Raw genomic sequence first — 27,912 nt, 5'->3', positions numbered from 1 at the left:
AAGCTGTAAATAAAAATCTATCAAAAAAACATTATCTGAATTTTTTACTTTCTGTCTTGTCAGTTTACCCTGTCCTGCCACTGAGATGTAAACAACTGGGTCATGCGGGTCAGACCCCCCCCCCCCTCCCTTTTCTTCTCATTCTCAAAATTTAATCTACCCATGTAACAATAACTCCAAATGCCTAGGGGAGATCATTCCACAAAACAAGTTGCGCGGTTTCTGAAAATGAAATGAAAGTGCGGTGAAAGAACAGTAACGACGAAGAATGGTGCTTGATTGACATACATGGATCTGTCAGTCAAAACATGAGGGAAATAATGGATGGCTTACAGTCTTTTCCCTGCCTGATCCCGGTGTACAAATGTGGGACGAGCACCGTTTACGATGGCTATCTTTCAGTGAATGTTGGTGTTATTTATCCTTCTCTTCCGCACTCAGTTCAGTCAACTTCAAATATTGTTGAAACTTTGCTGCATTCATCCTTATCCAGTTATTCCCCCTTCTGTAATTGGTTGAATCATAAATTAGCATACGCAGTAAATCACTAAATATAACAACACATTTACACCAGAAGTAGTGGAAACAGTGGAACTCAGGTTTTGCTGAGGGTCACTAGGCTCTTTATTTTTTGGCATGAGAGGGTAGCACTAGCAGATCTATAACATGAGAGGGTAGCACTAGCAGATCTATAACAGAACATCTATAATGCTATTCAGTCATGTCAGTGACTTTGCTTATCATACATGACAACACTTACTTTTAGTGCTGTTCAGTATTAATAGTAATACTATTAGTACATTTACATCATTATCGTTCCGACAGGCTGAAACTTGTATGGCATTTCAACAAAACCAGCTTGATGTGGACTTTTTCAAAAGTATACATGTATCCTCTGACTATATATATTATGTGTGTGTGCGTGTGTTTTTGGAGATATGTATATAATATATATGTATCCCAAATAAAATAATTCCAAAAGTGGTGAAAGTTTTAATGGTATACTGTGCAGCTGAAGAAAACTGAAAAATAAGAAAAGATTTTTTTTTTAAAAAGGAAGGAAAAAGCAATAAAGAAACGAAAAAAACAACAACAGTGCCAGTGGGAGCAGAAGTACAATAAGGAATTTCCAGTCTTTACCACTGCCTTGCTGTGGTTGGAGTCTCCCAGTCCGCCTCAGTCACTGTATTCTCCTCTGTCTTCTTCATCTTTGACTCTTTAAAGTTCAGCTGCAGTTAAAGGATTTTTTTTTTTTAGATACACGTTTAAATTTTTGCCATTTTTATACTTTTTTTATATAGACTATTCCATTTTATTTTTCGCCATTTTGACAGATTGTTCCGTTTTACCGTGTATTGAAACCTCAGGGTGAAGAATACCGTGTGCGCATCACAACACCAAAGGAGGACAGTCTGGAAGGACTACGACTGCAAGGGGACTGGCGCCTGCAGTGTTTGCTTCGTGAACACGCTGACATTTTGGAACAGGTGTGTTTAACAAATGGGAAGTAGCCCCGTGTGTGTATTGGAAGGAAGGATTTTCTTTGTGTCACACTTTGATTGTAAGTATGTGGCTAGAAAATGAAATTTGTATTTGTATTTCTTTTTATCACAACAGATTTCTCTGTGTGAAATTCGGGCTGCTCTCCCCAGGGAGAGCGCGTCGCTACACTACAGCACCACCTTTTTTTTTTTTTTTTTTCCTGCATGTAATTTTATTTGTTTTTCCTATTGAAGTAGATTTTTCTACAGAATTTTGCCAGCAACAACCCTTTTGTTGCCGTGGGTTCTTTTACGTGCGCTAAGTGCATGCTGCACACGGGACCTCGGTTTATCGTCTCATCTGAATGACTAGCGTCCAGACCACCACTCAAGGTCCAGTGGAGGGGGAGAAGATTTGAACTAGCGCGTTCAGATTCTCTCACTTCCTAGGCGGACGCGTTACCTCTAGGCCATCACTCCAACTGAAATGTGTTGTTGTTTTTTGGTTTTTTTCCCCCCTGAAGTGTGTAAGATTTAAGTTGTATATGTGTGCTGCTGTTTACTGACCATGCCTTTTCCCAGCATTGTGCGATGTGGTGAAATAACTCTGGGGTCATGAATCTGTTTCTTACTCATGCACACTCACTTTTCAATGTGCATCAAAGCTGTACAAAGTCTTGAGCAAGAGCAAAGCCATCGTAATTGGATATGCATATATACACATACATATACACACACATGCATGCACACACATACACATTGTCACACTCGTACAAACACATGCATGCACGCAGTGCGCGGGCATACACACACGCCATCATCATAACCATCACTTCTACAATTGTCAGGGGAATTGAAAGCAGAAGAAGCTAACATCCTCCACCAAGCTGATTTGTTGGTTGCCGCTGAAAGTTGTGGCATGGTCATGTCTGTCTGTCCTGACAGGAGGTGTGGCATTGTCATGTCTGTCCTGACAGGAGGTGTGGCATGGTCATGTTTGTCCTGACAGGAGGTGTGGCATGGTCATGTCTGTCCAGTTCTGACAGGAGGTGTGTGGCATAGTCATGTCTGTCCTGACAGGAGGTGTGGCGTGGTCATGGTCATGTCTGTCCTGACAGGAGGTGTGGCATGGTCATGTTTGTCCTGACAGGAGGTGTGGCATGGTCATGTCTGTCCTGACAGGAGGTGTGGCATGGTCATGTCTGTCCTGACAGGAGGTGTGGCATGGTCATGTCTGTCCTGACAGGAGGTGTAGCATGGTCATGTCTGTCCTGACAGGAGGTGTGGCATGGCCATGTCTGTCCTGACAGGAGGTGTGTGGCATGTTCATGTCATGTCTGTCCAGCTTTATGTAGCATGATGTTGTCAGACCAGCATTTCAGCTTCTGCCCTCATCAGCATCTGCCGTCGACAGTGCCTTGCATGATGGTTTTGTAGACTGTCATGCCATGTGATGTGGACAAACCATGATACACAAACACACAAAAGTAGAATGAGTCTTAATTTTGATGCAAAAAATTACATCAATTCAAAAGCATGCATACACTGTACATGTGTGTTGTGTGCATTTGTGCACGCTTGTGTAGATACTGACTGATATGTATTTATTTTCTAATTGTTGTTCTGTGTTTAGTTATCAAACTGATTAATCAGACCAAAAGGTAAATGTTGATATATATTATATATATATATATACATTAATATTTTCTTTGTTTACAGAGGTTGAAACAGTGTAAAGATCTGCCCGTATATCTGAAAGAAATAGAAGCCATATTGGTAAGAAAAACATTATCAATCATATTTGTTTGATAAATTAAGTAATTTATGATCATGTCAGCATATGATTGTGATTCACTCTCTCTCTCTCTCTCTCTCTCTCTCTATATATATATATATATATATATATGTGTGTGTGTGTGTGTGTGTGTGTGTGTGTATATATATATATATATGTATGTATGTATACTGCTTAATACTTTCTTTTAACAAACAGTGACTAATTCAAAGAACTTCAGAACTGTTTTTTAACATTTGCACATCTAGAAAATCTTATATATCTCAGTTTTGAATGGGTTGTATGCAAAACTGAATGATGTTGATTTTAGACAAAAAGTAGCCTGTACAAAATTTTTGGCTATACTCTTTTAAAAAAAGCAAACAAACAAGCAACAACATTTATATGAAAATGTTAAATCCACAAGGAGATGTCATTCAGCCCTACCTCCTGTACTGATCAGTTTTGGACCTGTTTATCTCGTATCAGTGGTGTGCATCACTAACCACTGACACCATGGTAGCTGGAGTCTGAGAAGGTTTGAACCTGTGAATCCCTCAGTCTATAACTGCTTGTATCACAGATTTGTATTTGTATTTCTTTTTATCACAACAGATTTCTCTGTGTGAAATTCGGGCTGCTCTCCCCAGGGAGAGCGCGTCGCCATACTTCAGCGCCACCCATTTTTTTGTATTTTTTCCTGCATGCAGTTTTATTTGTTTTTCCTATCGAAGTGGATTTTTCTACAGAATTTTGCCAGGAACAACCCTTTTGTTGCCGTGGGTTCTTTTACGTGCGCTAAGTGCATGCTGCACACGGGACCTCGGTTTATCGTCTCATCAGAATGACTAGCGTCCAGACCACCACTCAGGGTCTAGTGGAGGGGGAGAAAATTTCGGGGGCTGTGCCATGATTCGAACCAGCGCGCACAGATTCTCTCGCTTCCTAGGCGGACGTGTTACCTCTAGGCCAACAGCAAAATGAGAACTGTGTGATCAGTGGTTTCTCCATTGCAGTGGGAATTGCCTTCACCTCTACACTCCATCTCGCTCACTACGATTGGCTTCGGATCCACTCTGTTTACGCATACCCAGATTCAAACACTCGACTGTTGGCCGCCGTTCTTTCTCTGTCTCTGGACCTTGCGATTGGAATGAACTTCCTCTTTCGCTTCGTCAAGTCTCCACACTCAGCTCTTTCAAGTCTGGCCTTAAAACCCACCTCTTCCCAAAATAGTCTCCCTTCCCTGCCTCTTCCTTGTCTTTAGTTTCTACAGTTTTAGAGTTATGCATGCGTGTGAATGACTGGTGCGAAAGCGCTTTGATTTGTCTCTGCACAAGATTCAACACTATATAAATACCATCATTATTATTATTATTATAATTCATTTACAGCTCAGTCTTTTGTGACGGACTATGACTCACAAACTAGGAGGCAAGATTGCACTGGCTCGTAGCACTGCAGCCTTAGGGGCTGGTTGGCTGTCAGGGACCGTCCCAATGCTGAATGTCCTGAAGCCTTCTGGGCCAAGGTAGTGGGGTGTAATTTTGATGTGACACTCTCCATAATAATTCAAGTCAAACCTGGAGGGTCTGGACAGCAGTTGTCTCCCCTGCTGTTCTGGTGGTCCTTCTTCTTCTTCTGCGTTCACTCGTATGCACACGAGTGGGCTTTTACGTGTATGACCGTTTTTACCCCGTCATGTATGCAGCCATACTCCGTTTTCGGGGGTGTGCATGCTGGGTATGTTCTTGTTTCCATAACCCACCGAACGCTGACATGGATTACAGGATCTTTAATGTGCGTATTTGATCTTCTGCTTGCATATACACACGAAGGGGGTTCAGGCACTAGCAGGTCTGCACATATGTTGACCTGGGAGATCGTAAAAATCTCCACCCTTTACCCACCAGGCGCCGTCACCGTGATGCGAACCCGGGACCCTCAGATTGAAAGTCCAACGCTTTAACCATTCGGCTATTGTGCCCGTCGTTCTGATGGTCTGAGTTGGACACTAATATCATATCCCCAATCATTATGCAAAATGCAGCACTAATCACCGCACCATGACAGTTTGGTTATTGATCAGAAAGACTTCATTTCCGTGCCGTGACATTTTCAGGCTTTTATGGATATGTTTTTACTGCCCCTGCTTTCAGGCATGCTCAGCAGAAGAGAGGCCTGCGTCCACTGGTTCGTTTGCCAACACCAGGAAGATTGTGGAGGAAATGGAAAAAATTGGATGGGACAAGTAGGTTGTGTACCCTTCTGGTCATAACTCTTTGTTGCTGCTTTGGTTTGTCGTGTTCAGTCTTCTCTGTCTCTCTGTCTCTCTCTGTCTGTCTCTGTCTCTCTCTTTCTCTGTCTCTCTCTGTCTCTCTGTCTGCCTGTCTCTCTCTCTCTCTCCTTCCCTCTTATATTCTGCTCTCATCATTTATTCATGCGTGTTTAAACTTAATTGACATATCTCCATTATAAATTCGATTTCGTACTGTGAAAAATAAATGTTTTCCTGCTTTGTGGTTTTAAGTTTTGTGTTTTTTAATGATCCATGTACTGCTGTGTTGCATGAGGTCAAATTACTCAAAGCGCACGTTGTTACATGCCATGAAAATAATTCCATCAGATTTCCTTTTTGACTCACTTGTGTAAACAAAGTGAGTCTATGTTTTAACCCGGTGTTTGGTTGTCTGTGTGTGTGTGTGTGTGTCTGTGTGTGTGTGTGTGTCTGTATCCACCACTCAAGGTCTAGTGGAGGGGGAGAAAATATCGGCGGCAGAGCCGTGATTCGAACCAGCGCGCTCAGATTCTCAGGCTTCCTAGGTGGATGCATTACCTCTAGGCCATCACTCCATGTTTCTTAGGTTGTTAGATTTACTAAACTAGTTTTTATGTCAGAGAATGATGCAGGAGAGAAAATGTAATTCACAGAAATCACACTTACAACAAATGCTAGATGCAAGAGTGAAGAATATAATAGGAAGATAGCACATATGTTGTTGGTTTTTTGTGGTGTTTTTTGTGTGTTGTACTTATGGTTTTTTTGTTTGTTTTCCTTTGTTTGATTCTTCAATAAAATATGATTAACTATTTTTAATGTCAATAGACAGTGACCTCAAATATAATAACACACACACACACACACACACACACACACACACACACACACACACATGCATACATGCATACATATATACCGGAATTTTCTGAACACTGACACACATGGTGTCAAACATTCTCATGTTTCTAATTATAGTTTCAGTCTAATGACTAGTGCGTTATCAATTTATCAAACTTATCAATATTGTATTTAATTTAGCTTTCTCTGCTGTCATGTTGTGATTCAAAACTTGTTCATAAACACTTGTGAAAAGTAATTGGTTTACTCTGCAGATGCCTCATGACCTTGATAAACTGATGTTTGTTTAAAAACAACAACAACACATATACAATCTTTGGGAAGGTTCCTGCTGGAGTCTCCTGCATAAAGAAAACAGATCTGCAAAATGTTCTGAAGCAATTAGCGTGTGGATTTTGAAGCCCAGAAAGCTTTCCCTCGTTTCGATAGTCGTGTACTTTTGTGATTGATGAATGCTGTTGTTAAAAAGAATACTTTAAAAAAAATGTATATATAGTTCTGGACTGTGCCATTGAGTTAAGAATGTATAATGACAGCTTAATAAAAGGTTTTTTTTATGGCTTGGGCTGTGGTCATTGCATGTCAAAGAAAGCATAGAAAAGTTCCTTTGTGGTTATGCTTTGGTCACTGAATGTGAAAAGTTGGAACAAGTCCCGTTCTAGAACAGTGGAGTTTGGTTCAGGTGTGTGAAGAAAAAGTAGGAAATTTTCCTTTTTAATAATGGAGTATGGCCTTTGCTTCGGTCGTTTTATGAGAAGAAAAAGTAAGAAAAGTCCCTGTTAGAACAGTGGAGTGTGGCTCAGATTGTGGTCAGTGTATGTGCAGAAAAAGTAGGAAATTTTCCTTTTTAATAATGGAGTATGGCCTTTTTTGGTCGGTCATTTTATGAGAAGAAAAAGTAAGAAAAGTCCCATTAGAACAGTGGAGTTTGGCCACGGAATAGTGGAGTGTGGCCCAGATTGTGGTCAGTGTATGTGAAGAAAAAGTAGGAAATTTTTCCTTTTTTAATAATGGAGTATGGCCTTTGGTCGGTCATTTTATGAGAAGAAAAAGTAAGAAAAGTCCCATTAGAACAGTGGAGTTTGGCCACGGAATAGTGGAGTGTGGCCCAGATTGTGGTCAGTGATGTGAAGAAAAAGTAGGAAATTTTCCTTTTTAATAATGGAGTATGGCCTTTGCTTCGGTCATTTTATGAGAAGAAAAAGTAAGAAAAGTCCCATTAGAACAGTGGAGTTTGGCCACGGAATAGTGGAGTGTGGCCCAGATTGTGGTCAGTGTATGTGAAGAAAAAGTAGGAAATTTTCCTTTTTAATAATGCATAAAAATAGGAAAAATTCAGTTCTTTCCAGTCATCTTGTTTAAAACAATATTGCCTGTCTGGGATGGGCACAAAAAAATAAAAAATGAAGCCTAATTATATGCAAACTGCATTTACTGTTATATTTATATTTTTTGTATTCTCTAAACTTGGCACTTTGATCTGATATTCTGACACAACAGCAAGAGCAGTCATTATTATCATTTTTTGTTCAAACAGGAACTTCTTTTGCTAAGCATGGAAGTTTTATTTATTTTGCAAACGTTTTGGTGCAAATAGTGAAAAAGGGAAATTACTTTTTAATTAATGCTAGAGGACTTAATTCGAATCTGGTCAGGACTTTTTTTTTTTTTTTTTTTTTTTTTTAACGCAAAGCTTTATAATAACAAATACAGAACACATTTTAACGATTAGATTTTTTTTTTAAAGTGTAACACAAGTGAGTCTTGAAGTCCTTGCCTCTCTTGTTATTGAGATGGAATGGGATGAAAGAGATCGATGCCTGTGTGGTTAAACTGCTGCAGTAAGTGTCAACTCAGAAGGATTTTCAGAGACTGGGCAGTGATCTGAAGAATGATTTTAATGCTGCGAGTGACGGGCGCAATAGCCTAGTGGTTAAAGCGTTGGACTTTCAATCTGAGGGTCCCGGGTTCGAATCTTGGTAACGGTGCCTGGTGGGTAAAGGGTGGAGATTTTTACGATCTCCCAGGTCAACATATGTGCAGACCTGCTAGTGCCTGAACCCCCTTCGTGTGTATATGCAAGCAGAAGATCAAATACGCATGTTAAAGATCCTGTAATCCATGTGAGCGTTTGGTGGGTTATGGAAACAAGAACATACCCAGCATGCACGCCCCCGAAAGCGGAGTATGGCTGCCTACATGGCGGGGTAAAAAATGGTCATACACGTAAAAGCCCACTCGTGTGTATACGAGTGAACGTGGGAGTTGCAGCCAATGAACGAAGCAGAAGAAGAAGAAGAGAAGAAGATCTGTCGTAAGATATTGACCACATGCAGGCATAGCAAACATCTTTTGACAAAGAATAATATTTGGATTCAGTTTTATAAACAGTTTGGGGTGTTATATAAATCAGCAATGTTTTTGAACAGCTGCTGTGCACCTCGTCTCAAATGTAGGTCAGTAGTGTGTTGGCTGTGTCGGCCAAAGTCAGTTTGTCAGTTGCTGTGTCAGTTCTGGTTCGGCTTAGCTACAGTAAATACACACAATAAACATAGAATGAATGGAATCGAGTTTGCAGAATCGGTGACTGACAAAATGGTGTCCTGTGTTGATGATTGTAATAAGACAAGTAAGCGTCAGTTTTACAGTGAATGATTGAATACATATCGGTGAAATAACTGAATGAATATTCATTTGATTTGTAGTGTTGTTGTTGGTCTAAAGGAGACACCGTGGCAGAATGGGTTGGGTGATGGACTTGTGATCCAGTGTTCACCGGGGACCAGGGTTTGAGGCTCTGTTACAGCATGGTGCTGTGTCCTTGGGGAAAGGTGCTAACTCTTCTTCTTCTTCTTCTGCGTTCACTCGTATGCACACGAGTGGGCTTTTACGTGTATGACCATTTTTACCCCGCCATGTAGGCAGCCATACTCCGTTTTCAGGGGTGTGCATGCTGGGTATGTTCTTGTTTCCGTAACCCACCAAACGCTGACATGGATTACAGGATCTTTAACGTGCGTATTTGATCTTCTGCTTGCATATACACACGAAGGGGGTTCAGGCACTAGCAGGTCTGCACATATGTTGACCTGGGAGATCGTAAAAATCTCCACCCTTTACCCACCAGGCGCCGTCACCGTGATTCGAACCTGGGACCCTCAGATTGAAAGTCCAACGCTTTAACCACTCGGCTATTGCGCCCATCAGGTGCTAACTGATTTTCCTCACACCCTCTGTGGGTACGTGACCAGTTGGGGAAGGTTTAACTCTCTCCATACTAACGGCGAAAGAGACAACGTTAACAGCGTTTCACCCCAGTTACCATCATCAAAATATTGCATGCGGAGGGCTCTTATACTGAAGAGGTGAATGTTGACAAAGAATACCACAATTCTGACGACGGAAGCTAAAGGTTGGGTCATTCAGACACCCACTGGACATCCGAGGGGTCTGTGTAGAGGAGAAGAGAGGACTGGCCGTACTGAGTGAGTTAAAACAGTGGAAGGAGAGGATCAGGCCTTGCCCTCCCTCGCCGAGCCCCGGACACAGTGGGTAGGAATGAATTCACCGCCCAGCTGGAGATTAAGAAGAATAAAAACTTGATACTTAGTCAGACAAAAGTTAGCGCACATTTGGTCAAAGTCATGAGCCTCCACCCTCCCACTTTCTCTTACCATTATCAAACACAGAATGAAGGAAACATTCACAGAAGCGAGTGACAAACAACCAAGCAAAAACAATCATGCGAAGGAAACAAAAGATAGACACAAATACAGAAACAATCGCTTTAACAACAACAACAACAACAACAATAGTCACAAAACAAACAAAATAAGACAAAAGAACATGTTAGAGAGACTTAGAGAGAAGCTGAAACAAACAAAATGCAAACAAACAGAAAGTGAGACAGATACTGAAAGAGAAAACTGAAAGAGCTGCGCATTTGATAGATGGAACTATCTCTCTCTCTCTCCCTTTCACTGCCACACACACACACACACACACACACACACACAGACATAGAAGAAGAAGGAGAGAGGAAGACAGACAGACAAAGAGAAAGACGGACACATTGACAGAGACAGAACCTTTGACGTTTTGCCCTTTGAACTTTGTGAAGGCTGGTTAGCGTGGATGGCAGCTTTCAACACCTGACCCTGCGGTGTGGGGACACCAGAGGTCGGCAGCACAAACTGATTGTGCACCTGAACGCTCAGGTGTGACGTGACGTATGGCACTGTGTGTTTTTCCTCCTCCTTCTCACTGATTGTGCACCTGAACGCTCAGGTGTGACGTGACGTATGGCACTGTGTGTTTTTCCTCCTCCTTCTCACTGATTGTGCACCTGAACGCTCAGGTGTGACGTGACGTATGGCACTGTGTGTTGTTCCTCCTCCTTCTCACTGATTGTACACCTGAACGCTCAGGTGTGACGTATGACAGTGTGTGTTGTTCCTCCTCCTTCTCACTGATTGTGCACCTGAACGCTCAGGTGTGACGTGACGTATGGCACTGTGTGTTGTTCCTCCTCCTTCTCACTGATTGTGCACCTGAACGCTCAGGTGTGACGTATGGCACTGTGTGTTGTTCCTCCTCCTTCTCACTGATTGTGCACCTGAACGCTCAGGTGTGACGTATGGCAGTGTGTGTTGTTCCTCCTCCTTCTCACTGATTGTGCACCTGAACGCTCAGGTGTGACGTGATGTATGGCACTCTGTGTTGTTCCTCCTCCTTCTCACTGATTGTGCACCTGAACGCTCAGGTGTGACCTGACGTATGGCAGTGTGTGTTGTTCCTCCTCCTTCTCACTGATTGTGCACCTGAACGCTCAGGTGTGACGTATGGCAGTGTGTGTTGTTCCTCCTCCTTCTCACTGATTGTGCACCTGAACGCTCAGGTGTGACATATGGCAGTGTGTGTTGTTCCTCCTCCTTCTCACTGATTGTGTACCTGAACGCTCAGGTGTGACATATGGCAGTGTGTGTTGTTCCTCCTCCTTCTCACTGATTGTGTACCTGAACGCTCAGGTGTGACATATGGCACTGTGTGTTGTTCCTCCTCCTTCTCACTGATTGTGTACCTGAACGCTCAGGTGTGACATATGGCAGTGTGTGTTGTTCCTCCTCCTTCTCACTGATTGTGCACCTGAACGCTCAGGTGTGACCTGACGTATGGCAGTGTGTGTTGTTCCTCCTCCTTCTCACTGATTGTGCACCTGAACGCTCAGGTGTGACGTGACGTATGGCAGTGTGTGTTGTTCCTCCTCCTTCTCACTGATTGTGCACCTGAACGCTCAGGTGTGACGTATGGCACTGTGTGTTGTTCCTCCTCCTTCTCACTGATTGTGCACCTGAACGCTCAGGTGTGACGTATGGCACTGTGTGTTGTTCCTCCTCCTTCTCACTGTTTTTGTTTATGTCTCAATTTTTTCAATCCTGCCTTTCTTCCCCATGATCACTCTGTCTGTTTCTGTCTCTCTCTCTCTTTCTCTTTCATGAGCTGTGAAAATATCAAATATGAATGTACATTCTCTCTCTCTTTCTCTCTCTCTCTCTCTCTCTCTCTCTCTCTCACTTTTCTTTTTCTCTAATTTTCACGAGCGGCGAATGTTATCAAATGATTATGCATGTACATTCTCTCTCTCTCTCTCTTTTCTTTTTCTCTATATTTCATGAGCTGTGAATGTTATCAGTAATCAGTAATCCTGAACAAGCCTGTCCATGTGTTCTGTGTGGCTTGTTCAGGATTAAAGAGGCTGTGCCAGTCTTGAATAAAAGCTAATTTGTGTTTGCACATTTCTTCTGTCTTTGCTGCTGTGTGCACATGTCAAATGATCGGTATAAGGACAGGCCCGGCGCTTCCTTTTTTTAGAGGAAGTGTCTGGGTTTGTTCCAATGTACCTTTTGTTTACCTGTGTGCTAGCTGAATCGGTAGCGTAAGCAGCACTGACTTGAAGTTGTGTACCTTGTGAATGGAGAGAGTTACCACTCTTTACTATTTGTTAATCATTTCAACTCCTGGCCTCATTATTTGTAAATTTCCAGTCATCAAATATGTATATACATTCTCTCTCTCTCTCCCTCTCTCTCTTCCTTCTCTCTATCTTCCATGAGGTGTTAATATTATTAAAGTGTATGTACATTCTTCTCTCAAGTCTCTTTAAGTGCAGATGCACCCCCATTTACAGGAGTTTAGACATATGAACATTTATATCAGATTGGTATTTCAAGAGGTTTTACAACCAGATTCACATGAACTACTAAACTCATCCTTTAGATGTGTATACTCTCTGTGTGTGCTTGTGTACAGCGTACAGAATTCTGTAATCAAACTCCAGAGTGAACAAGGCATATGAGAAAGCAGACTTTTCTGTTTTATCATCATTATTATTATTGTTAACACTAGACACACACACATGGGCATGAACACATACATGCACACACACACAGACACACACGCACACACACACACCACACACACACACATGCATGCATACACACATGCAAATACAAATGCAAACACACACACACACACACACACACATGTGTGTGCGCACGCACCTTAGGCCATATATATTGCATGTGGCAATAATGTGAAGGATGTGATACACAGAACAATGAGTACTGATGACGATGTGGTTGTGACACACAGGACAATGTGTGTGTTGATGATGATGTGGTTGATGTGATGCATAGGATAATTTGTGATGATGATGATGTGACACAGGACAATGTGTGATGATGATGATGGTGATGATGATGATGTGGTTGATGTGATGCATAGGATAATTTGTGATAATGATGATGTGACACAGGACAGTGTGTGATGATGATGATGTGGTTGATGTGATACACAGGAAAATGTGGCTCCACAGTGTGTGGCAGACCTGCCTGGAAAGTTCGTCTTTCAGTGGACTGCAAAAGTGAGTGGGGTTTATACGCACTGCTAAAGTGGGTGGGGTTTGTACGCACTGCTAAAGTGGGTGGGGTTTGTACGCACTGCTAAAGTGGGTGGGGTTTGTATGCACTGCTAAAGTGGGTGGGGTTTGTACGCACTGCTAAAGTGGGTGGGGTTTGTATGCACTGCTAAAGTGGGTGGGGTTTGAACGCTGCTAAAGTTGGTGGGGTTTGTACGCACTGCTAAAATGAGGGGGGGTTGTATGCACTGCTAAAGTGGGTGGGGTTTGTACGCACTGCTAAAGTGGGTGGGGTTTGTACGCACTGCTAAAGTGGGTAAAGTGGGTGGGGTTTGTACGCACTGCTAAAGTGGGTGGGGTTTGTACGCACTGCTAAAGTGGTTGGGGTTTGTATGCACTGCTAAAGTGAGGGGGGGTTGTACGCACTGCTAAAGTGGGTGGGTTTTTTTATGCTCTGCTAAAGTGGGTGGGGTTTGTATGCACTGCTAAAGTGGGTGGGGTTTGTATGCACTGCTAAAGTGAGGGGGGGTTGTATGCATTGCTAAAGTGAGGGGGGGTTGTATGCACTGCTAAAGTGGGTGGGGTTTGTACGCACTGCTAAAGTGAGGGGGGTTTATACGCATTGCTAAAATGAGGGGGGGTTGTATGCACTGCTAAAGAAGGTGGGGTTTGTACGCACTGCTAAAGTGGGTGGGGTTTGTACGCACTGCTAAAGTGAATAGGGTTTGTAGCACTACTGGTGTGTGTTGACTGTGTGGAGGGTTACCTGAACAGGTGTGTTGTGTGTGTGGAGGGTTACCTGAACAGGTGTGTTGTAATAATAATTATTATTATATTTTTATATAGCGCTGAATCTTGTGCAGAGATAAATCAGAGAGCTTTTGCACCAGTCATTCAAACACATGCATAACTCTAAAACTGGGAACAACAAACTGAAGACAAGGAAGAGGCAGGGAAGGGAGGCTATTTTGGGAAGAGGTGGGTTTTAAGGCCAGACTTGAAAGAGCTGCGTGTGGAGACCTGATGAAGCAAAAGAAGTTCATTCCAATTACAAGGTCCAGAGACAGAGAAAGAACGGCAGCCAACAGTTGAGTGTTTGAATCTGGGTATGCGTAAACAGAGTGGATCCGAAGCCGATCGTAGAGAGCGAGATGGAGTGTAGAGATGAAGGCAGCCACAGATAGGAAGGGGCAGAGTTGTGAATACATTTATATCATAGAGTGCTGATCTTGTACTTTATTCTGTGCGAGACAGGGAGCCAGTGGAGATGTTACAAAAGATTGATGTGCTCAGATCTTTTCTTTCTGAGGACGAGTCGGGCAGCAGAGTTTTGTATGCGGGTGAACCAGACAATAGAGAGTTACAGTAGTCAAGGTGAGAGAGAATGAGAGAAACGACAAGTCTAGATGTTGCGTCAGTGGACAGGTTTTTTGTGTGTGTGGAGGGTCACCTGAGCGAGCTGATGAGGCAGCTGGAGGGGTCAGTGGCCAGGTACCAGGCGCTGTGGGATGCCCTGGACGTTGTGGATCAGAAGACCTGGGTCCTGGAGCCGGACCACCCTTCCTTCTCTGCCTGCAGCCGGCGCATCGCCCTCAGTGAGTGGACACAGCCAGCATTGTGTGGGGGGTTTGGGAGGGGGGAGCACGCACACACACACACACACACATGCATGCAGGCGTGCATGCTCACAAACGCGCACATGTGCACACACACACACACACACACACACACACACTCACACTCACACTCACAGCACAATAATGATGATGACGATGGAATCAGTAAAGTTTATCTTAATCTGATCTGATCTGTCTGATATTGCCTTGCCTTGCCTTGCCATACCTTACCTTACCTTACCTCACCTTACCTCACCTCACCTCACCTCACCTCACCTTACTTTGCCTTTACCTCACCTCACATTACCTTACCCCACCTTACCTTACCTCACCTCACCATACCTCACCTCACATTACCTTACCCCACCTCACCTCACCTCACCTCACCATACCTCACCTCACCTTACCTTACCCCACCTTACTTCACCTCACCTCACCTTACCTTGCCTTTACCTCACCTCACCTTACCTTTCCTCACCTTGCCTTGACTTGCCTTGCCTTATCTTACTTACCTTACCTTACCTTACTTTACCTTACCAGCAGGTTGTGTGTGTGTTGAAGTCAGGTGAGGTGTGCCCCATGTGCAGGCCCCGGGACCTCTCTACAGATCACAGTGGATCCTTACCTTACTGTACTTTACCTTCCCTTACCTTACCCTACCCTGCCTTACCTTACCTTACCTCACCTCACCCTCCCCTGCCTTACCTTACCTCATCTCACCTCACCTCACCCTGCCTCACCTTACCTCACCTTACTTTACCTTACATTACCATACCTTACCCCACCTCCCCTTACCTCCTCTGGCAGGCAGGTGTGTGTGTGTGTGTGTGTGCTAAAAGTCAGGTGAGGTGTGCCGTGTGTGCAGGCCCGGGGACCTCTCTACAGATCACGGTGGATCCCAGACACCCCTCCGCCATGCCTGAGTGCCGCTTCCTGGGGGCTGATCAGGGTGAGGGGGACAATGGGTGTGGGGGGGGCCCCAGGGGGGAGGGGGGGCAGGGGGGGGGGAGAGAGCAGGGTGGAGTGTTCAGAGTGTATCCACCATGTCCTGTGTTATGTTGGAGATGCTTACTGATTTTATTTTTTTGCCATTTTGTTCATTGTTTTCACACATACTTTTTTTTTTTTTTTTAAAAAAAAATAAATCTATTCATTTTTCATAGGCTTTCTTTCAAACAGTCTCGACATGATAAAGACAGGTTTCTATTATTATTATTATTGATTAGTTGTTTTTTGTTTTTATTTGTTTGTTGTTGTTGTTTTTACTTTTCTCATTTTGTGATTTTTGTATTGAGATTGGATGGATTTGTTTCATATTGAACAGTCTGGTTGATCCCTTTTTTCTTCTGTATATATTGATGTGTTTTGCGTAAGTGCTATATTTGGGGGGGGGGGGGGGGTGCATGCTGTATTGGTGTATGTGTGTGTGTGTGCTTGCTATATTTGGTGAGTGTTTGTGCTATATTTGGTGTGTGTGTGTGTGCATGCTTTTTTTGGTGTGTGTGTGTGCGTGCTGTATTTGGTGTGTGTGTGCATGCTATATTTGGTGTGTGTGTGTGTGTGCATGCGATATTCAGTGTGTGTGTGTGTGTGTGTGTCCATTCTATATTTGGTGTGTGTGTGTGTGTGTGTGCGTGCTATATTTGGTGTGTGTTTGTTTGTGTGTGTGTGTGCGAGCATGCTATATTCAGTGTGTGTGTGTGTGTGTGTGCATTCTATGTTTGGTGTGTGTGGATCCTATATTTGGTGTGTGTGTGTGTGTGTGTGTGTGTGTGCATGCTATATTCAGTGTGTGTGTGTGTGTTCTATATTTGGTGTGTGTTTGTGTGCGTGTACGTATTGTGTGTGTGTGTCTGTGTTGACATGCATGGATTTTTTAATAATTTTATTTTGGTTGGCAGTGATCGCCCCACTGAAGGACAAGTTAAATGCCAATCTTCATCTGTGGTGTGTATTCCTTTAGTTTTCCGTTTTTTTAGACAGCTTTTGAAAAAAAAAGGGCTACCCCCGAAAGCGGAGTATGGCTGCCTACGTGGTGGGGTAAAAACGGTCATACACGTAAAAGCCCACTGGTGTTCATATGAGTGAACGTGGGAGATGCAGCCCACAAACTCAGAAGAAGAAGAAGAAGAAAAAGGGACTGAAAGTTTTAATCTTGATATAATGTGTCATTTTCCAAGAAAATGTTTGCTTTGTGTGTGTGTGTGTACGTGTGTTTGCGTGTGTGTGTGTATGCGTGTGTGTGTGAATTATGCTTTATGTGTGTACAAGGAGTTTAATGAATGCTTAAAAGTCACAGCAGTTATAGATGCGTGATTATAAATGATTTGGTGTATGAAGCATGGAGATAAATGATTTGATATGAAATTGTTTTGTTAATGTTTGTTGATTTGAGTCGGTATTTCTGTAATTGTGTTTTGAAAAGGTTTGCGCATATTTTGTGCTTGTTTTGGTGTGATGGTTTACATTTGCAACCTGTACTTTTATCGTGGTGTACGTATGTTTGGTTTGGTTTGGGTTTTTTTTTGTTTTTTTTTTTTAATTTCTTTGTTTATTGCTGTATGTCTTCCTGCTCTGTTGTGCGCCTTACGCACCATGGTATGTGCACTTTGAGCCTACCGTATCGGAAGTTTGCATCATATAAGTAATTATGTGTATATCATTATCATTGGTAATAGATAGTACTTATATGGTGCAGACTGCCCTTATAATGATGGGCTCTAAGCACCTCACATAAAACAATACATATGCAGAAGTGCATAATAACATACCTATGCACATGAGAAAAACAACAGATATATGTATATCTACATACACCAAGACAACACTACAATTTGCAGATATGAGTAATTGCACATGCACACACACACACACACAACACAACACAACACAACACAACACAACACACACACACACACACACACACACACACACACACACACACACACACACACACAACACAACACAACACACAACACACACATGCACACACACACACACACACACAACACAACACAACACAACACACACAAACACAACACAACACAAACACACTCCTGCCCCCATCTCTCTCTCTCTCTCTCTACGCGAATCTCCCTCTCTCTTCCTCCCTCCCTCTGTCTCTGTCTATCAGTCTCTGTCTCTCACTCTCTCTCTCTGAACATAAAAAAGCACATGCATGCTTATTCCACTTATTCCATTTCACAAATGTAAAAAACAGGCAATCAAGTGGACAGACAGACGGGAAAAAAGGAGCCTGTCTGTCTGTCTGTCTGTCTGTCTGTCTGTCTCTTCATAAGTCTCCCAGTCTTCTCTCTCTGTCTCTCTTCCTCCCTCCCTCCGTCTCTGTCTGTCTGTCTGTCTCTCTCTCTGTCTCTTTGCGCTCTTGAGAAATCGATACCGAGCAAAAAAACAAATGTAGATTATTCTGCTGTCTCAGCAACCAGCAGCCTTTTGACTTGTGCCCGATGATGTGGGTATCGATAGGAAAAAAACAAATAAAACTGCACGCAGGAAAAAAAATACAAAAAAACCACAAAAAAACAGGTGGCGCTGTAGTGCAGCCACATGCTCTCCCTGGGGGAGAGCAGCCCGAATTTCACACAGAGAAATCTGTTGTGATAAAAAGAAATACAAAATACCAATACAAATTACAGGGACAACCAGTATTCTCTGGTCAGCAACCTGGAGATAAAAGAAATACAAAATACCAATACAAATTACAGGGACCACCAGTGTTCCCTGGTCAGCAACCTGGAGATAAAAGAAATACAAAATACCAATACAAATTACAGGGACAACCAGTGTTCCCTGGTCAGCAACCTGGAGATAAAAGAAATACAAAATACCAATACAAATTACAGGGACAACCAGTGTTCCCTGGTCAGCAACCTGGAGACTCTACTGGAGATCACCTTTCCGTCGCCCACCAACTCCAAGAAAGAGGTGAGTCCGTCCCTGCTTTAACCCTTTGAGCCCTGAGTTCCTGAGCACTCTTAACCCTTCTGCCTGAGCTCCTGAGCCAAAATTTGCAAATACTTGGTGTTTAATGTGTCACGGCAGATATAAAAAGAGTGCCCTGACCACCGCTTTACCGGTGGTAGAGAAAAATGACATAATGCCTAGCCACCGGTTGAGCGGTGCGTAAACACTTGTGTCGTGTTTTGCTATTGGTTGACTTATATTGAAATCGATCTTTTTTATCCAAAGCACATGCACAAAACACAGTGAAAAGGCACGGCCATGTTGGTACTACATTCGCTGACATCAGAATATTACAGTTTTTCTGATTGGCTCTTCAGTATAAGTCAGCCAATAGCAAAACACGACACAAGTGTTTACGCACCGCTCAGCTGGTGGCTAGGCATGATGTCATTTTTCTCTACCACAGGTAAAGCGGTGGTCAGGGCTCAATGGGTTAATACCCTTTGTTGGAAGTCTGTGTTTATGCTCATTTGGTTACGCTGCTGGTCAGGCATGTCCTTGGCAGATGTGCTGCAGCGTATATGGGTTTGTCCGAACGTGATGGGGCCTCCTTGAGTGACTGAACTGAACTGATCGGAACCGTTGTGTGTGTGTGTCTGTGTGTGTGTGTCTGTCTGTGTGTGTGTGTCTCTGTGTGTGTGTGTGTGTCTGCCTGTGTGCTTCTGTGTATGTGTCTGTGTGTGTCTGTCTGTCTGCGTGTGTGTGTGTCTGTCTGTCTGTCTGTGTGTGTGTGTGTGTGTGCGTCTGCCTGTGTGCTTCTGTGTCTGTATGTGTCTGTGTGTGTGTCTGTCTGTGTGTGTGCCTGTGTGAGTGTATGTGGGCGGGCAAGGGGCGGTGTAGTGGGGGTGGGGGAGGAATTCTGTACATGGATGGATAAATATCAAAGAAAAAGAAACGGCAATATCTTTCACTGGGAAGACCTGTGCTTGCATGAGTGTGTGTGCAGGCAGGCTTGGGGGAGGGGGGGGAGGAATTCTGTACATGGATGGATTAAAGAAAAAGAAACCCCAATATCTTTCACTGGGAAGACTTGTGCTTGTGTGAGGGCGGGTTTGTGTGTGGGGTGGGGGTGGAAGAGATTATGTACGTGGATGGATAAAATAGTAAAGAAAAAAAAACCAGCGGTATCTTTCACTGGGAAAACTTGTGCATGCGTGAGTGTGTGGGGGGTAGGCTTGGGCGGTGAGGGGCGGGTGGGGGTGGGGGGGATTCTGTACATGGATGGATAGATATTACAGAAAAAGAAACAGCAATGCAATATCTTTCACTGGGAAGACTCGTTTCCCACAACTTACCAATCTGCACTCAAAGCTTGACTGAAGTGGCTGCTGTAAATGTCTGCATAATATGTAAATACCTGTCTGCACAGTATGTAAATGTATATGAAGTGGCTGCTGTAAATATCTGCATAAAATGTAAATACCTGTGTCTGCATAAAATGTAAATACCTGTGTCTGCATAAAATGTAAATACCTGTGTCTGCATAAAATGTAAATACCTGTGGCTGTATAAAATGTAAATACCTGTGGCTGCATAAAATGTAAATACCTGTGGCTGTATAAAATGTAAATACCTGTGGCTGCATAAAATGTAAATACCTGTGGCTGCATAAAATGTAAATACCTGTGGCTGCATAAAATGTAAATACCTGTGTCTGCATAAAATGTAAATACCTGTCACTGCATGACATGTTAAATACCTGTCACTGCCATGATATGCAAATACCAGTGTCTGCATGATATATGAATACCTTTGTTGGCAAAAAATGTAAATTCCTGTGTCTGCATGATGTATATGAAGTGGCTGCTGTAGATGTCAGCATAATATGTAAATACCTGTGTGTGCATAATACCTAGATTCCTGTATGCAAAAAATGTAAATTCCTATGTCAGCATGATATGTATGTAACCAAGCGCTCTGCTTGCTTCAAAAACTGCTTCACGCATCAGCTATAGCAGACGCTTTTTTCGCAACTAACAGCCGGTCTTCAATGACCCGCGCAGAATGTGTGACACCATTCCCGGTTTGAATGCAAAGCCCCTTTTAGACAAAGGCTCCAACCATTTATTAAATCAAGTCTCTGTATTGTTCACTGCAATATTATATATGTTGTGCTTACACACACACTTAAATCAGTTAGAAGCATTCGTTATTTCAGCTTAATCACTCGTCAGTGTAAAGATTTCAACTGACGCTAAGCTTACGTCATTTTGTCCTTCTCGCCAGACAACCCACTCCTTGACCAGCTTGCTGTGCGTCATTGGCTGAGCGGAAACTTGTGTTTCTGATGCAGTGTGTTTAATTAATATCTCTTTTGTCAGATCAGTAAACTGCAAGAATTATACACTGGCAGAATTGTCGCAATTCCATCTTTAAATCTATTCCTTTTGTGTTTGCCTACGTTAAACCAATTTAACGCAGTTTGTAATTTTCACGGCTACATGTAAATACCCATGTCTGCATGCTGTGTGAACAGCTGTACATACTGTGTTTGAAGTGGCTGTTATTGTTGTTGTTATGTGTCACAGGACTTCAGTCTGGAGTGTGGGATCTGCTACAGTTATCGTCTGGGCGACGAGATTCCCGACAAGACGTGTGACGACGCTCATTGTGCGCAGCCCTTCCATCAGTCGTGTCTCTACGAGGTGAGGGAGGAGGAACGTGGCAGAGTGGTTAACCTGTTCATTGCTGTGGAGTTTTACAACCTTGGCAGGCTTCAATTCCATACTGATGCAGAAAAAAAAAAAAACAGCCAAAAAAACCTGCAGAAAATATACTGTTTTTCCTCCAAATTACATGTGGACACACCTGGAAATACTATAGAAGTTGAGGAGGAAGGAGGCAGAATGGTTAAGAATCTCAGCTGCCAGTACAGTCTGTCAGGGTGTGGGTTCGAATCCCGCTCTCGCCCCTTTCTCCCAAGTTTGACTGGAAAATCAAACTGGGCATCTAGTCTTTTGAATGAGACGATAAACTGAGGTCCCGTGTGCAGCATGCTCTTGGTGCACTGTGAAAGAACCCATGGCAACAAGAGTGTTGTCCTCTGGCAAAATTATGTAAAAAGAAATCCACTCTGATAGGTACACAAATATTGAAGCATGTGCTCAAGGCCTGAGAAGGGCGGTGGCTCATGCTGCTGTCGGGCATCTGCCCAGCAGATGTGATTCAGCGTGTATGGATTTGTCCGAACGCAGTGACGCCTCCTTGAGAAACTGAAACTGATCTCTTTCTTTGCAGTTTATTGCATATGTATGAACGTTAAAGCCGTTTTAACCCATTCAGCCCCGGGGTTTTACAGCCTCTGCAGGATTCCCTGCCACAGTGATGGGGGGATACGCATGGGAAATATGCTGAAATCAAGCCGGGGTTTTTTTTTTGGGGTTTTTTTCCCTCAAACTGATGGTGTAGACACAGCTGGAAATACTGTAACAGTTTGTTCCCTTTGCTTGCAGATTATGTGAGTTTAGAAACATGGAAAGCAGTGCTTGGGTGTTGGGGCTTAATGAGTTAAGATGCATATCTGCCAGCGCAGCGTCTGTGAGAGTGTTGGTTCTTTCATCTTGAGCGTAAATTATTACAAGAGATTCTGAAAAGTGAATTGTGGTGACACATTGCTGAAATCGGTTTGTTTTTTGTTGTTTTTTTTTCTTCTTTTTTTTTTTTTCTTTTTGACTCACTTGTGTAAACAAAGTGAGTGTGTGTCCGTGGTAAACTTTAACATTGACATTTTCTCTGCAAATACTTTGTCAGTTGACACCAAATTAGGCATAAAAATAGGAAAAATTCAGTTCTTTCCAGTCATCTTGTTTAAAACAATATTGCCTCTATGGGATGGGCACAAAAAAATAAAAAATGAAGCCTAATTATATGCAAACTGCATTTACTGTTATATTTATATTTTTTGTATTCTCTAAACTTGGCACTTTGATCTGATATTCTGACACAACAACAAGAGCAGTCATTATTATCATTTTTTGTTCAAACAGGAACTTCTTTTGCTAAGCATGGAAGTTTTATTTCTTTTTGCAAAAACGTTTTGGTGCAGATAGTAAAAAAGGGAAATTACTCTTTAATTAATGCTAGGGGACTTAATTTGCCACAAGTGAGCCTTGCTTCTCTTTTTTTCTCTTTTTTCTCACCAGTGGCTTCGATCATTGCCTTCCTGCCAGCAGAGCTTCAACACGATCTTCGGGGAGTGCCCCTTCTGTAGCAAGGTAAAGCTACATGTAGTGATTGTGTGCATCTGCCGGATACATTTCACACGCCTTTGTTTTTTGGAGTGTGTTATTATTTATATGCATTTGTGTATATGTGTTATTGTGTGTAAATACATGCACTTTTTTGTGAGTGTGTGTGTGTGTGTGAATGTTTGTGTGTGTGTGTGTGTGAATGTTTGTGTGTGTGTGAATGTTTCTGTGTGTGTGTATGTGTGTGAATGTTTGTGTGTGTGTGAATGTTTGTGTGTGTGTGTATGTGTGTGAATGTTTGTGTGTATGTGTGTGTGTATGTGTGTGAATGTTTGTGTGTGTGTATGTGTGTGTGTGAATGTTTGTGTATGTGTGTGAATGTTTGTGTGTGTATGTGTGTGTGTGTGAATGTTTGTGTGTGTGAGTGAATGTTTGTGTGTGTATGTGTGTGTGAATGTTTGTGTGTGTGTGTGGATGTGTGTGTGTGTGTGTGTGTGTGAATGTTTGTATGTGTGTGTGTGTGTGAATGTTTGTGTATGTGTGTGTGAATGTTTGTGTGCGTGTATGTGTGTGTTTGTGTGTGAATGTTTGAGTGTGCATGTGTGTGTGTGAATGTTTGTGTGTGAATGTGTGTGTGTGTGTGTGTGTGAATGTGTGTGTGTATATGTGTATGTGTGAATGTTTGTGTGTGCGTGTGTGTGAATGTTTGTGTGTGTGTGTGTGTGTGTGTGAATGTTTGTGTGTATATGTGTGTGTGTGAATGTTTGTGTATGTTTGTGTGTGTGTGAATGTTTGTGTGTGTATGTGTGTGTGTGAATGTTTGTGTGTGTATGTGTGTGTGTGTGAATGTTTGTGTGTGTGTGTGTGAATGTTTGTGTGTGTATGTGTGTGTGTGTGAATGTTTGTGTGTGTGTGTGTGTGTGTGTGAATGTTTGTGTGTGTGTGTATGTCTGTGTGAATGTTTGTGTGTGTGTGTGTGAATGTTGTGTGTGTGTATGTGTGTGTGTGAATGTTTGTGTGTATGTATGTGTGTGTGAATGTTTGTGCATGTATGTGTGTGTGTGAATGTTTGTGTGCGTGTATGTGTATGTGTGAATGTTTGTGTATGTATGTGTGTGTGTGTGTGGATGTTTGTGTGTGTGTGTGTGTGGATGTTTGTGTGTGTATGTGTGTCTGTGAATGTTTGTGTGTGTGAATGTTTGTGTGTGTGTGTGTGTGTGTGTGTTTGAATGTTTGTGTATGTGTGTGTGTGAATGTTTGTGTGTGTATGTGTGTGTTTGAATGTTTGTATATGTGTGTGTGTGAATGTTTGTGTGTGTGTGTGTGTGAATGTTTGTGTGTATGTGTGTGTGAATGTTTGTGTGTGTGTGTGTGTGAATGTTTGTGTATGTGTGTGTGTGAATGTTTGTGTGTGTGTGTGGATGTGTGTGTGTTTTACTATTAACTTTCAGATATGTACTTGGAAGACCTCTCATTCTTCTTCTTTTTTTCATTTTTTTCGTTTTTGTTTATCAGCTGTCTGTGTGTTCCATTTGTCTGTACATCTGTGATGTTTGTCTGTTATGCCTGTCATTTTTATTTATTTATTGTTTTTTTTTTGTTTTTTTTTTAATAGTTATTTAGGTTTTTTTTTTGTTTTTTGGGGGTTTTTTTGTACGCTTATAGTTGACTTCATCAAGTTTTTGCGCCTTATACATAGTAGTAGTAGTAGTAGTTCTTTTTTTATGTATTTATTTATTTATTTATTGATTTTATTTATTTATTTTTTTCTCAAGGCCTGGCTAAGCGCGTTGGGTTACGCTGCTGGTCAGGCATCTGCTTGGCAGATGTGGTGTAGCGTATACGGATTTGTCCGAACGCAGTGACGCCTCCTTGAGCTACTGAAACTGAAACTGAAACTGTCATGTCTTTATTGTTCAGTTTATTTGGCAATGCCTCTTTCTGTTGACAGCCTATCTCCGTCAAACTGCCAACGAAGTGACGACAGTCTGCAGACAGTGGACGCCAGGCTTTGGAAACGGGTGTGACAGTTTCTGTTGGAGTGTTTGTTTCCGTTCCCAGTCTCTCCAGGTGTCACTGCATTCGGACAAATCCATAGTGGAGTGATGGCCTAGAGGTAACGCGTCCGCCTTGGAAGCGAGAGAATCTGAGCGCACTGGTTCGAATCACGGTTCAGCCGCCGATATTTTCTCCCCCTCCACTAGACCTTGAGTGGTGGTCTGGACGCTAGTCATTCGGATGAGACGATAAACCGAGGTCCCGTGTGCAGTATGCACTTAGTGCACGTAAAAGAATCCACGGCAACAAAAGGGTTGTTCCTGGCAAAATTCTGTAGAAAAATCCACATCGATAGGAAAAACAAATAAAACTGCATGCAGGAAAAAATGCAAAAAAAATGGGTGGCGCTGTAGTGTAGCGACGTGTTCTCCCTGGGGAGAGCAGCCCGAATTTCACACAGAGAAATCTGTTGTGACGAAAAGAAATACAAATACATGCTACACCACAACTGCTAGGCAGATGCCTGAGCAGCAGCGTCACCCAGAGCGGTAGTCAGGCCTTGAATGCATGCGTATATGTTTGTGTGCCTGTCGGAATGGGTTTCATTAACAGAATTTTGCCAGAGGACAACACACCTGTTGTCATGGCTTTTAATTCAGTGCGCCAAGTGCGTGCTGCACTTTCGACCACAGTTTATTGTCTCATCAGTATGACTTGAATGGTTTGATTTTCCGACGGGCGCAATAGCCGAATGGTTAAAGCGTTGGACTTTCAATCTGAGGGTCCCGGGTTCAAATCACGGTGACGGCGCCTGATGGGTAAAGGGTGGACATTTTTCCGATCTCCCAGGTCAACATATGTGCAGACCTGCTAGTGCCTGAACCCCCTTTGTGTGTATACGCAAACAAAAGATCAAATACGCACGTTAAAGATCCTGTGCTCCATGTCAGCGTTCGATGGGTTATGGAAACAAGTACATACCCAGCATGCACACCCCTGAAAGCGGAGTATGGCTGCCTACATGGCGGGGTAAAAACGGTCATACATGTAAAAGCCTACTCGTGTATATACAAGTGAACGTGGGAGTTGCAGCCCACGAACAAAGAAGAAGAAGAAGAAGTTTGATTTTCCAGTCAAACTTGGGAGAAAGGGGAGACCAGGATTTGAATCCAGGACCTCGCAGACACTGTATTTATGGCAGATACATGACTTCGCTACTGTCACTTTCCTTGCACATGTGTATAGTGTTTGTAGATGTGAGCGTGTACACGTGTGAGTGGACTATGAAGGCATGTATGGATGGATGGATGGGTGGATCTTCATGTGCAGCTTGAGGATGCGTGTGATGAGGTTTGTTTTCGCATTTAAAGAGGTGAGGAGTGCGGAAAGAAGCTTGTCAATAGGGACCTGGATGAGATGCACTGTTTTTTCTTAGAGAATATATACATATGATGATGCATTTCAGAACTGCTCACATTTATGTGTGATCATGAGATGTGTGTGTGTGTGTGTGCATATGTACGTGTGTGTGTGTGTGTGCAACATAAAAGTGGAGGAAAACAAGTGCATGTAAGAACTGAACAACCCTTCCGTTATTTGAAAATAACTTTGCAAAGATTGGAAAACCTTTCAGCGAGACTAGAATTGGGGTTCATCAGATTTCTCTCCAAGAGCCAATTGAGAACCTAATGTGACTGCAGTTTTAACCCAAGAGGACTCTCCAGATATCCCAGCATGGGCAGTGAACTGTGATCCCCAATGGCAAATGATCCAGACACATCAGTCGTAGTTTAGTGGTGTTCTCAATATGTTGAGTGGCTTAAACTTCGAAAGTTATAAAGTAGACAGAGAAGAAAAATAACAAAGCCTTCGAAACAGTAAGGTATCATCCAATGAGACTGACGGGCATTCAGTACTTCTGTTCACTCCAGACAGTCACAGACTTGAACCGTGTCCACAAAGAAGTGTTACCCGTCAGGTCAGCAGAATATTCCAGGCATCTCTTCCCCAGTTAACTCTCTCCATACGAACGGCGAAAGAGACGATGTTAACAGCGTTTCATCCCAATTACCATCATCAAAATATTGCAAGCGGAAGGCTCTTATACTGAAGACGTGAATGTTGACAAAGAATACCACAATTCTGATGACAGAAGCTAAAGGTTGGGTCATTCAGACACCCACTGGACATCCGAGGGGTCTGTGTAGAGGAGAAGAGAGGACTGGCTGTACTTAGTGAGTTAATCTTCAGTGCATCCGTTGGCAACACACCTTCTGCCTGCGCCCCAACCTGAGCCGTCCATCGTGAACAGCTAGTTATTGGTCACGACAAAGTTTGTGAAAAGCTACAAAGTTTGTGAACAGCTAGTTATTGGTCACAATAAAGTTTATGAAAAGCTAGTTATTGGTCACAACAAGGTGTATGAAAAGCTAGTTATTGGTCACAATAAAGTTTATGAAAAGCTAGTTATTGGTCACAACAAAGTGTGTGAAAAGCTAGTTATTGGTGTGTGAAAAGCTAGTTATTGGTCACGACAAAGTTTGTGAAAAGCTAGTTATTGGTCACGACAAAGTTTGCGAAAAGCTAGTTATTGGTCACGATAAAGTTTGTGAAAAGCTAGTTATTGGTCATGACAAAGTTTGTGAAAAGCTAGTTATTGGTCATGACAAAGTTTGTGAAAAGCTAGTTATTGGTCTCGACAAAGTTTGTGAAAAGCTAGTTATTGGTCATGACAAAGTTTGTGAAAAACTAGTTATTGGTCACAACAAAGTTTTGTGAAAAGCTAGTTATTGGTCATGACAAAGTTTGTGAAAAGCT

At 42.7% G+C, this 27,912-nt stretch overlaps 1 protein-coding gene across 1 annotated transcript; it reads left to right on the top strand.

Moving 5' to 3' along the window:
* The first annotated feature begins 218 nt into the window (after positions 1 to 218).
* On the top strand, positions 219 to 27,353 carry LOC143296003 (E3 ubiquitin-protein ligase FANCL-like). Its single transcript, XM_076607741.1, has 13 exons — positions 219 to 407; positions 1,368 to 1,487; positions 3,201 to 3,257; positions 5,415 to 5,506; positions 10,515 to 10,611; positions 13,251 to 13,316; positions 14,755 to 14,905; positions 15,792 to 15,875; positions 16,828 to 16,873; positions 18,790 to 18,871; positions 21,439 to 21,555; positions 23,053 to 23,124; positions 25,049 to 27,353. The coding sequence occupies exons 1-13, from the start codon at positions 309 to 311 to the stop codon at positions 25,076 to 25,078; spliced, it is 1,113 nt and encodes a 370-aa protein (XP_076463856.1). The 5' UTR covers positions 219 to 308; the 3' UTR covers positions 25,079 to 27,353.
* Positions 27,354 to 27,912: the final 559 nt, after the last annotated feature.

This window comes from Babylonia areolata, chromosome 21, assembly GCF_041734735.1.
Source record: "Babylonia areolata isolate BAREFJ2019XMU chromosome 21, ASM4173473v1, whole genome shotgun sequence".
Taxonomy (NCBI): Eukaryota; Metazoa; Mollusca; class Gastropoda; order Neogastropoda; family Buccinidae; genus Babylonia; species Babylonia areolata.
The sequence above is the reverse complement of the archived record's forward strand: the minus strand, read 5'-3'. Positions and strand labels throughout refer to the sequence as shown.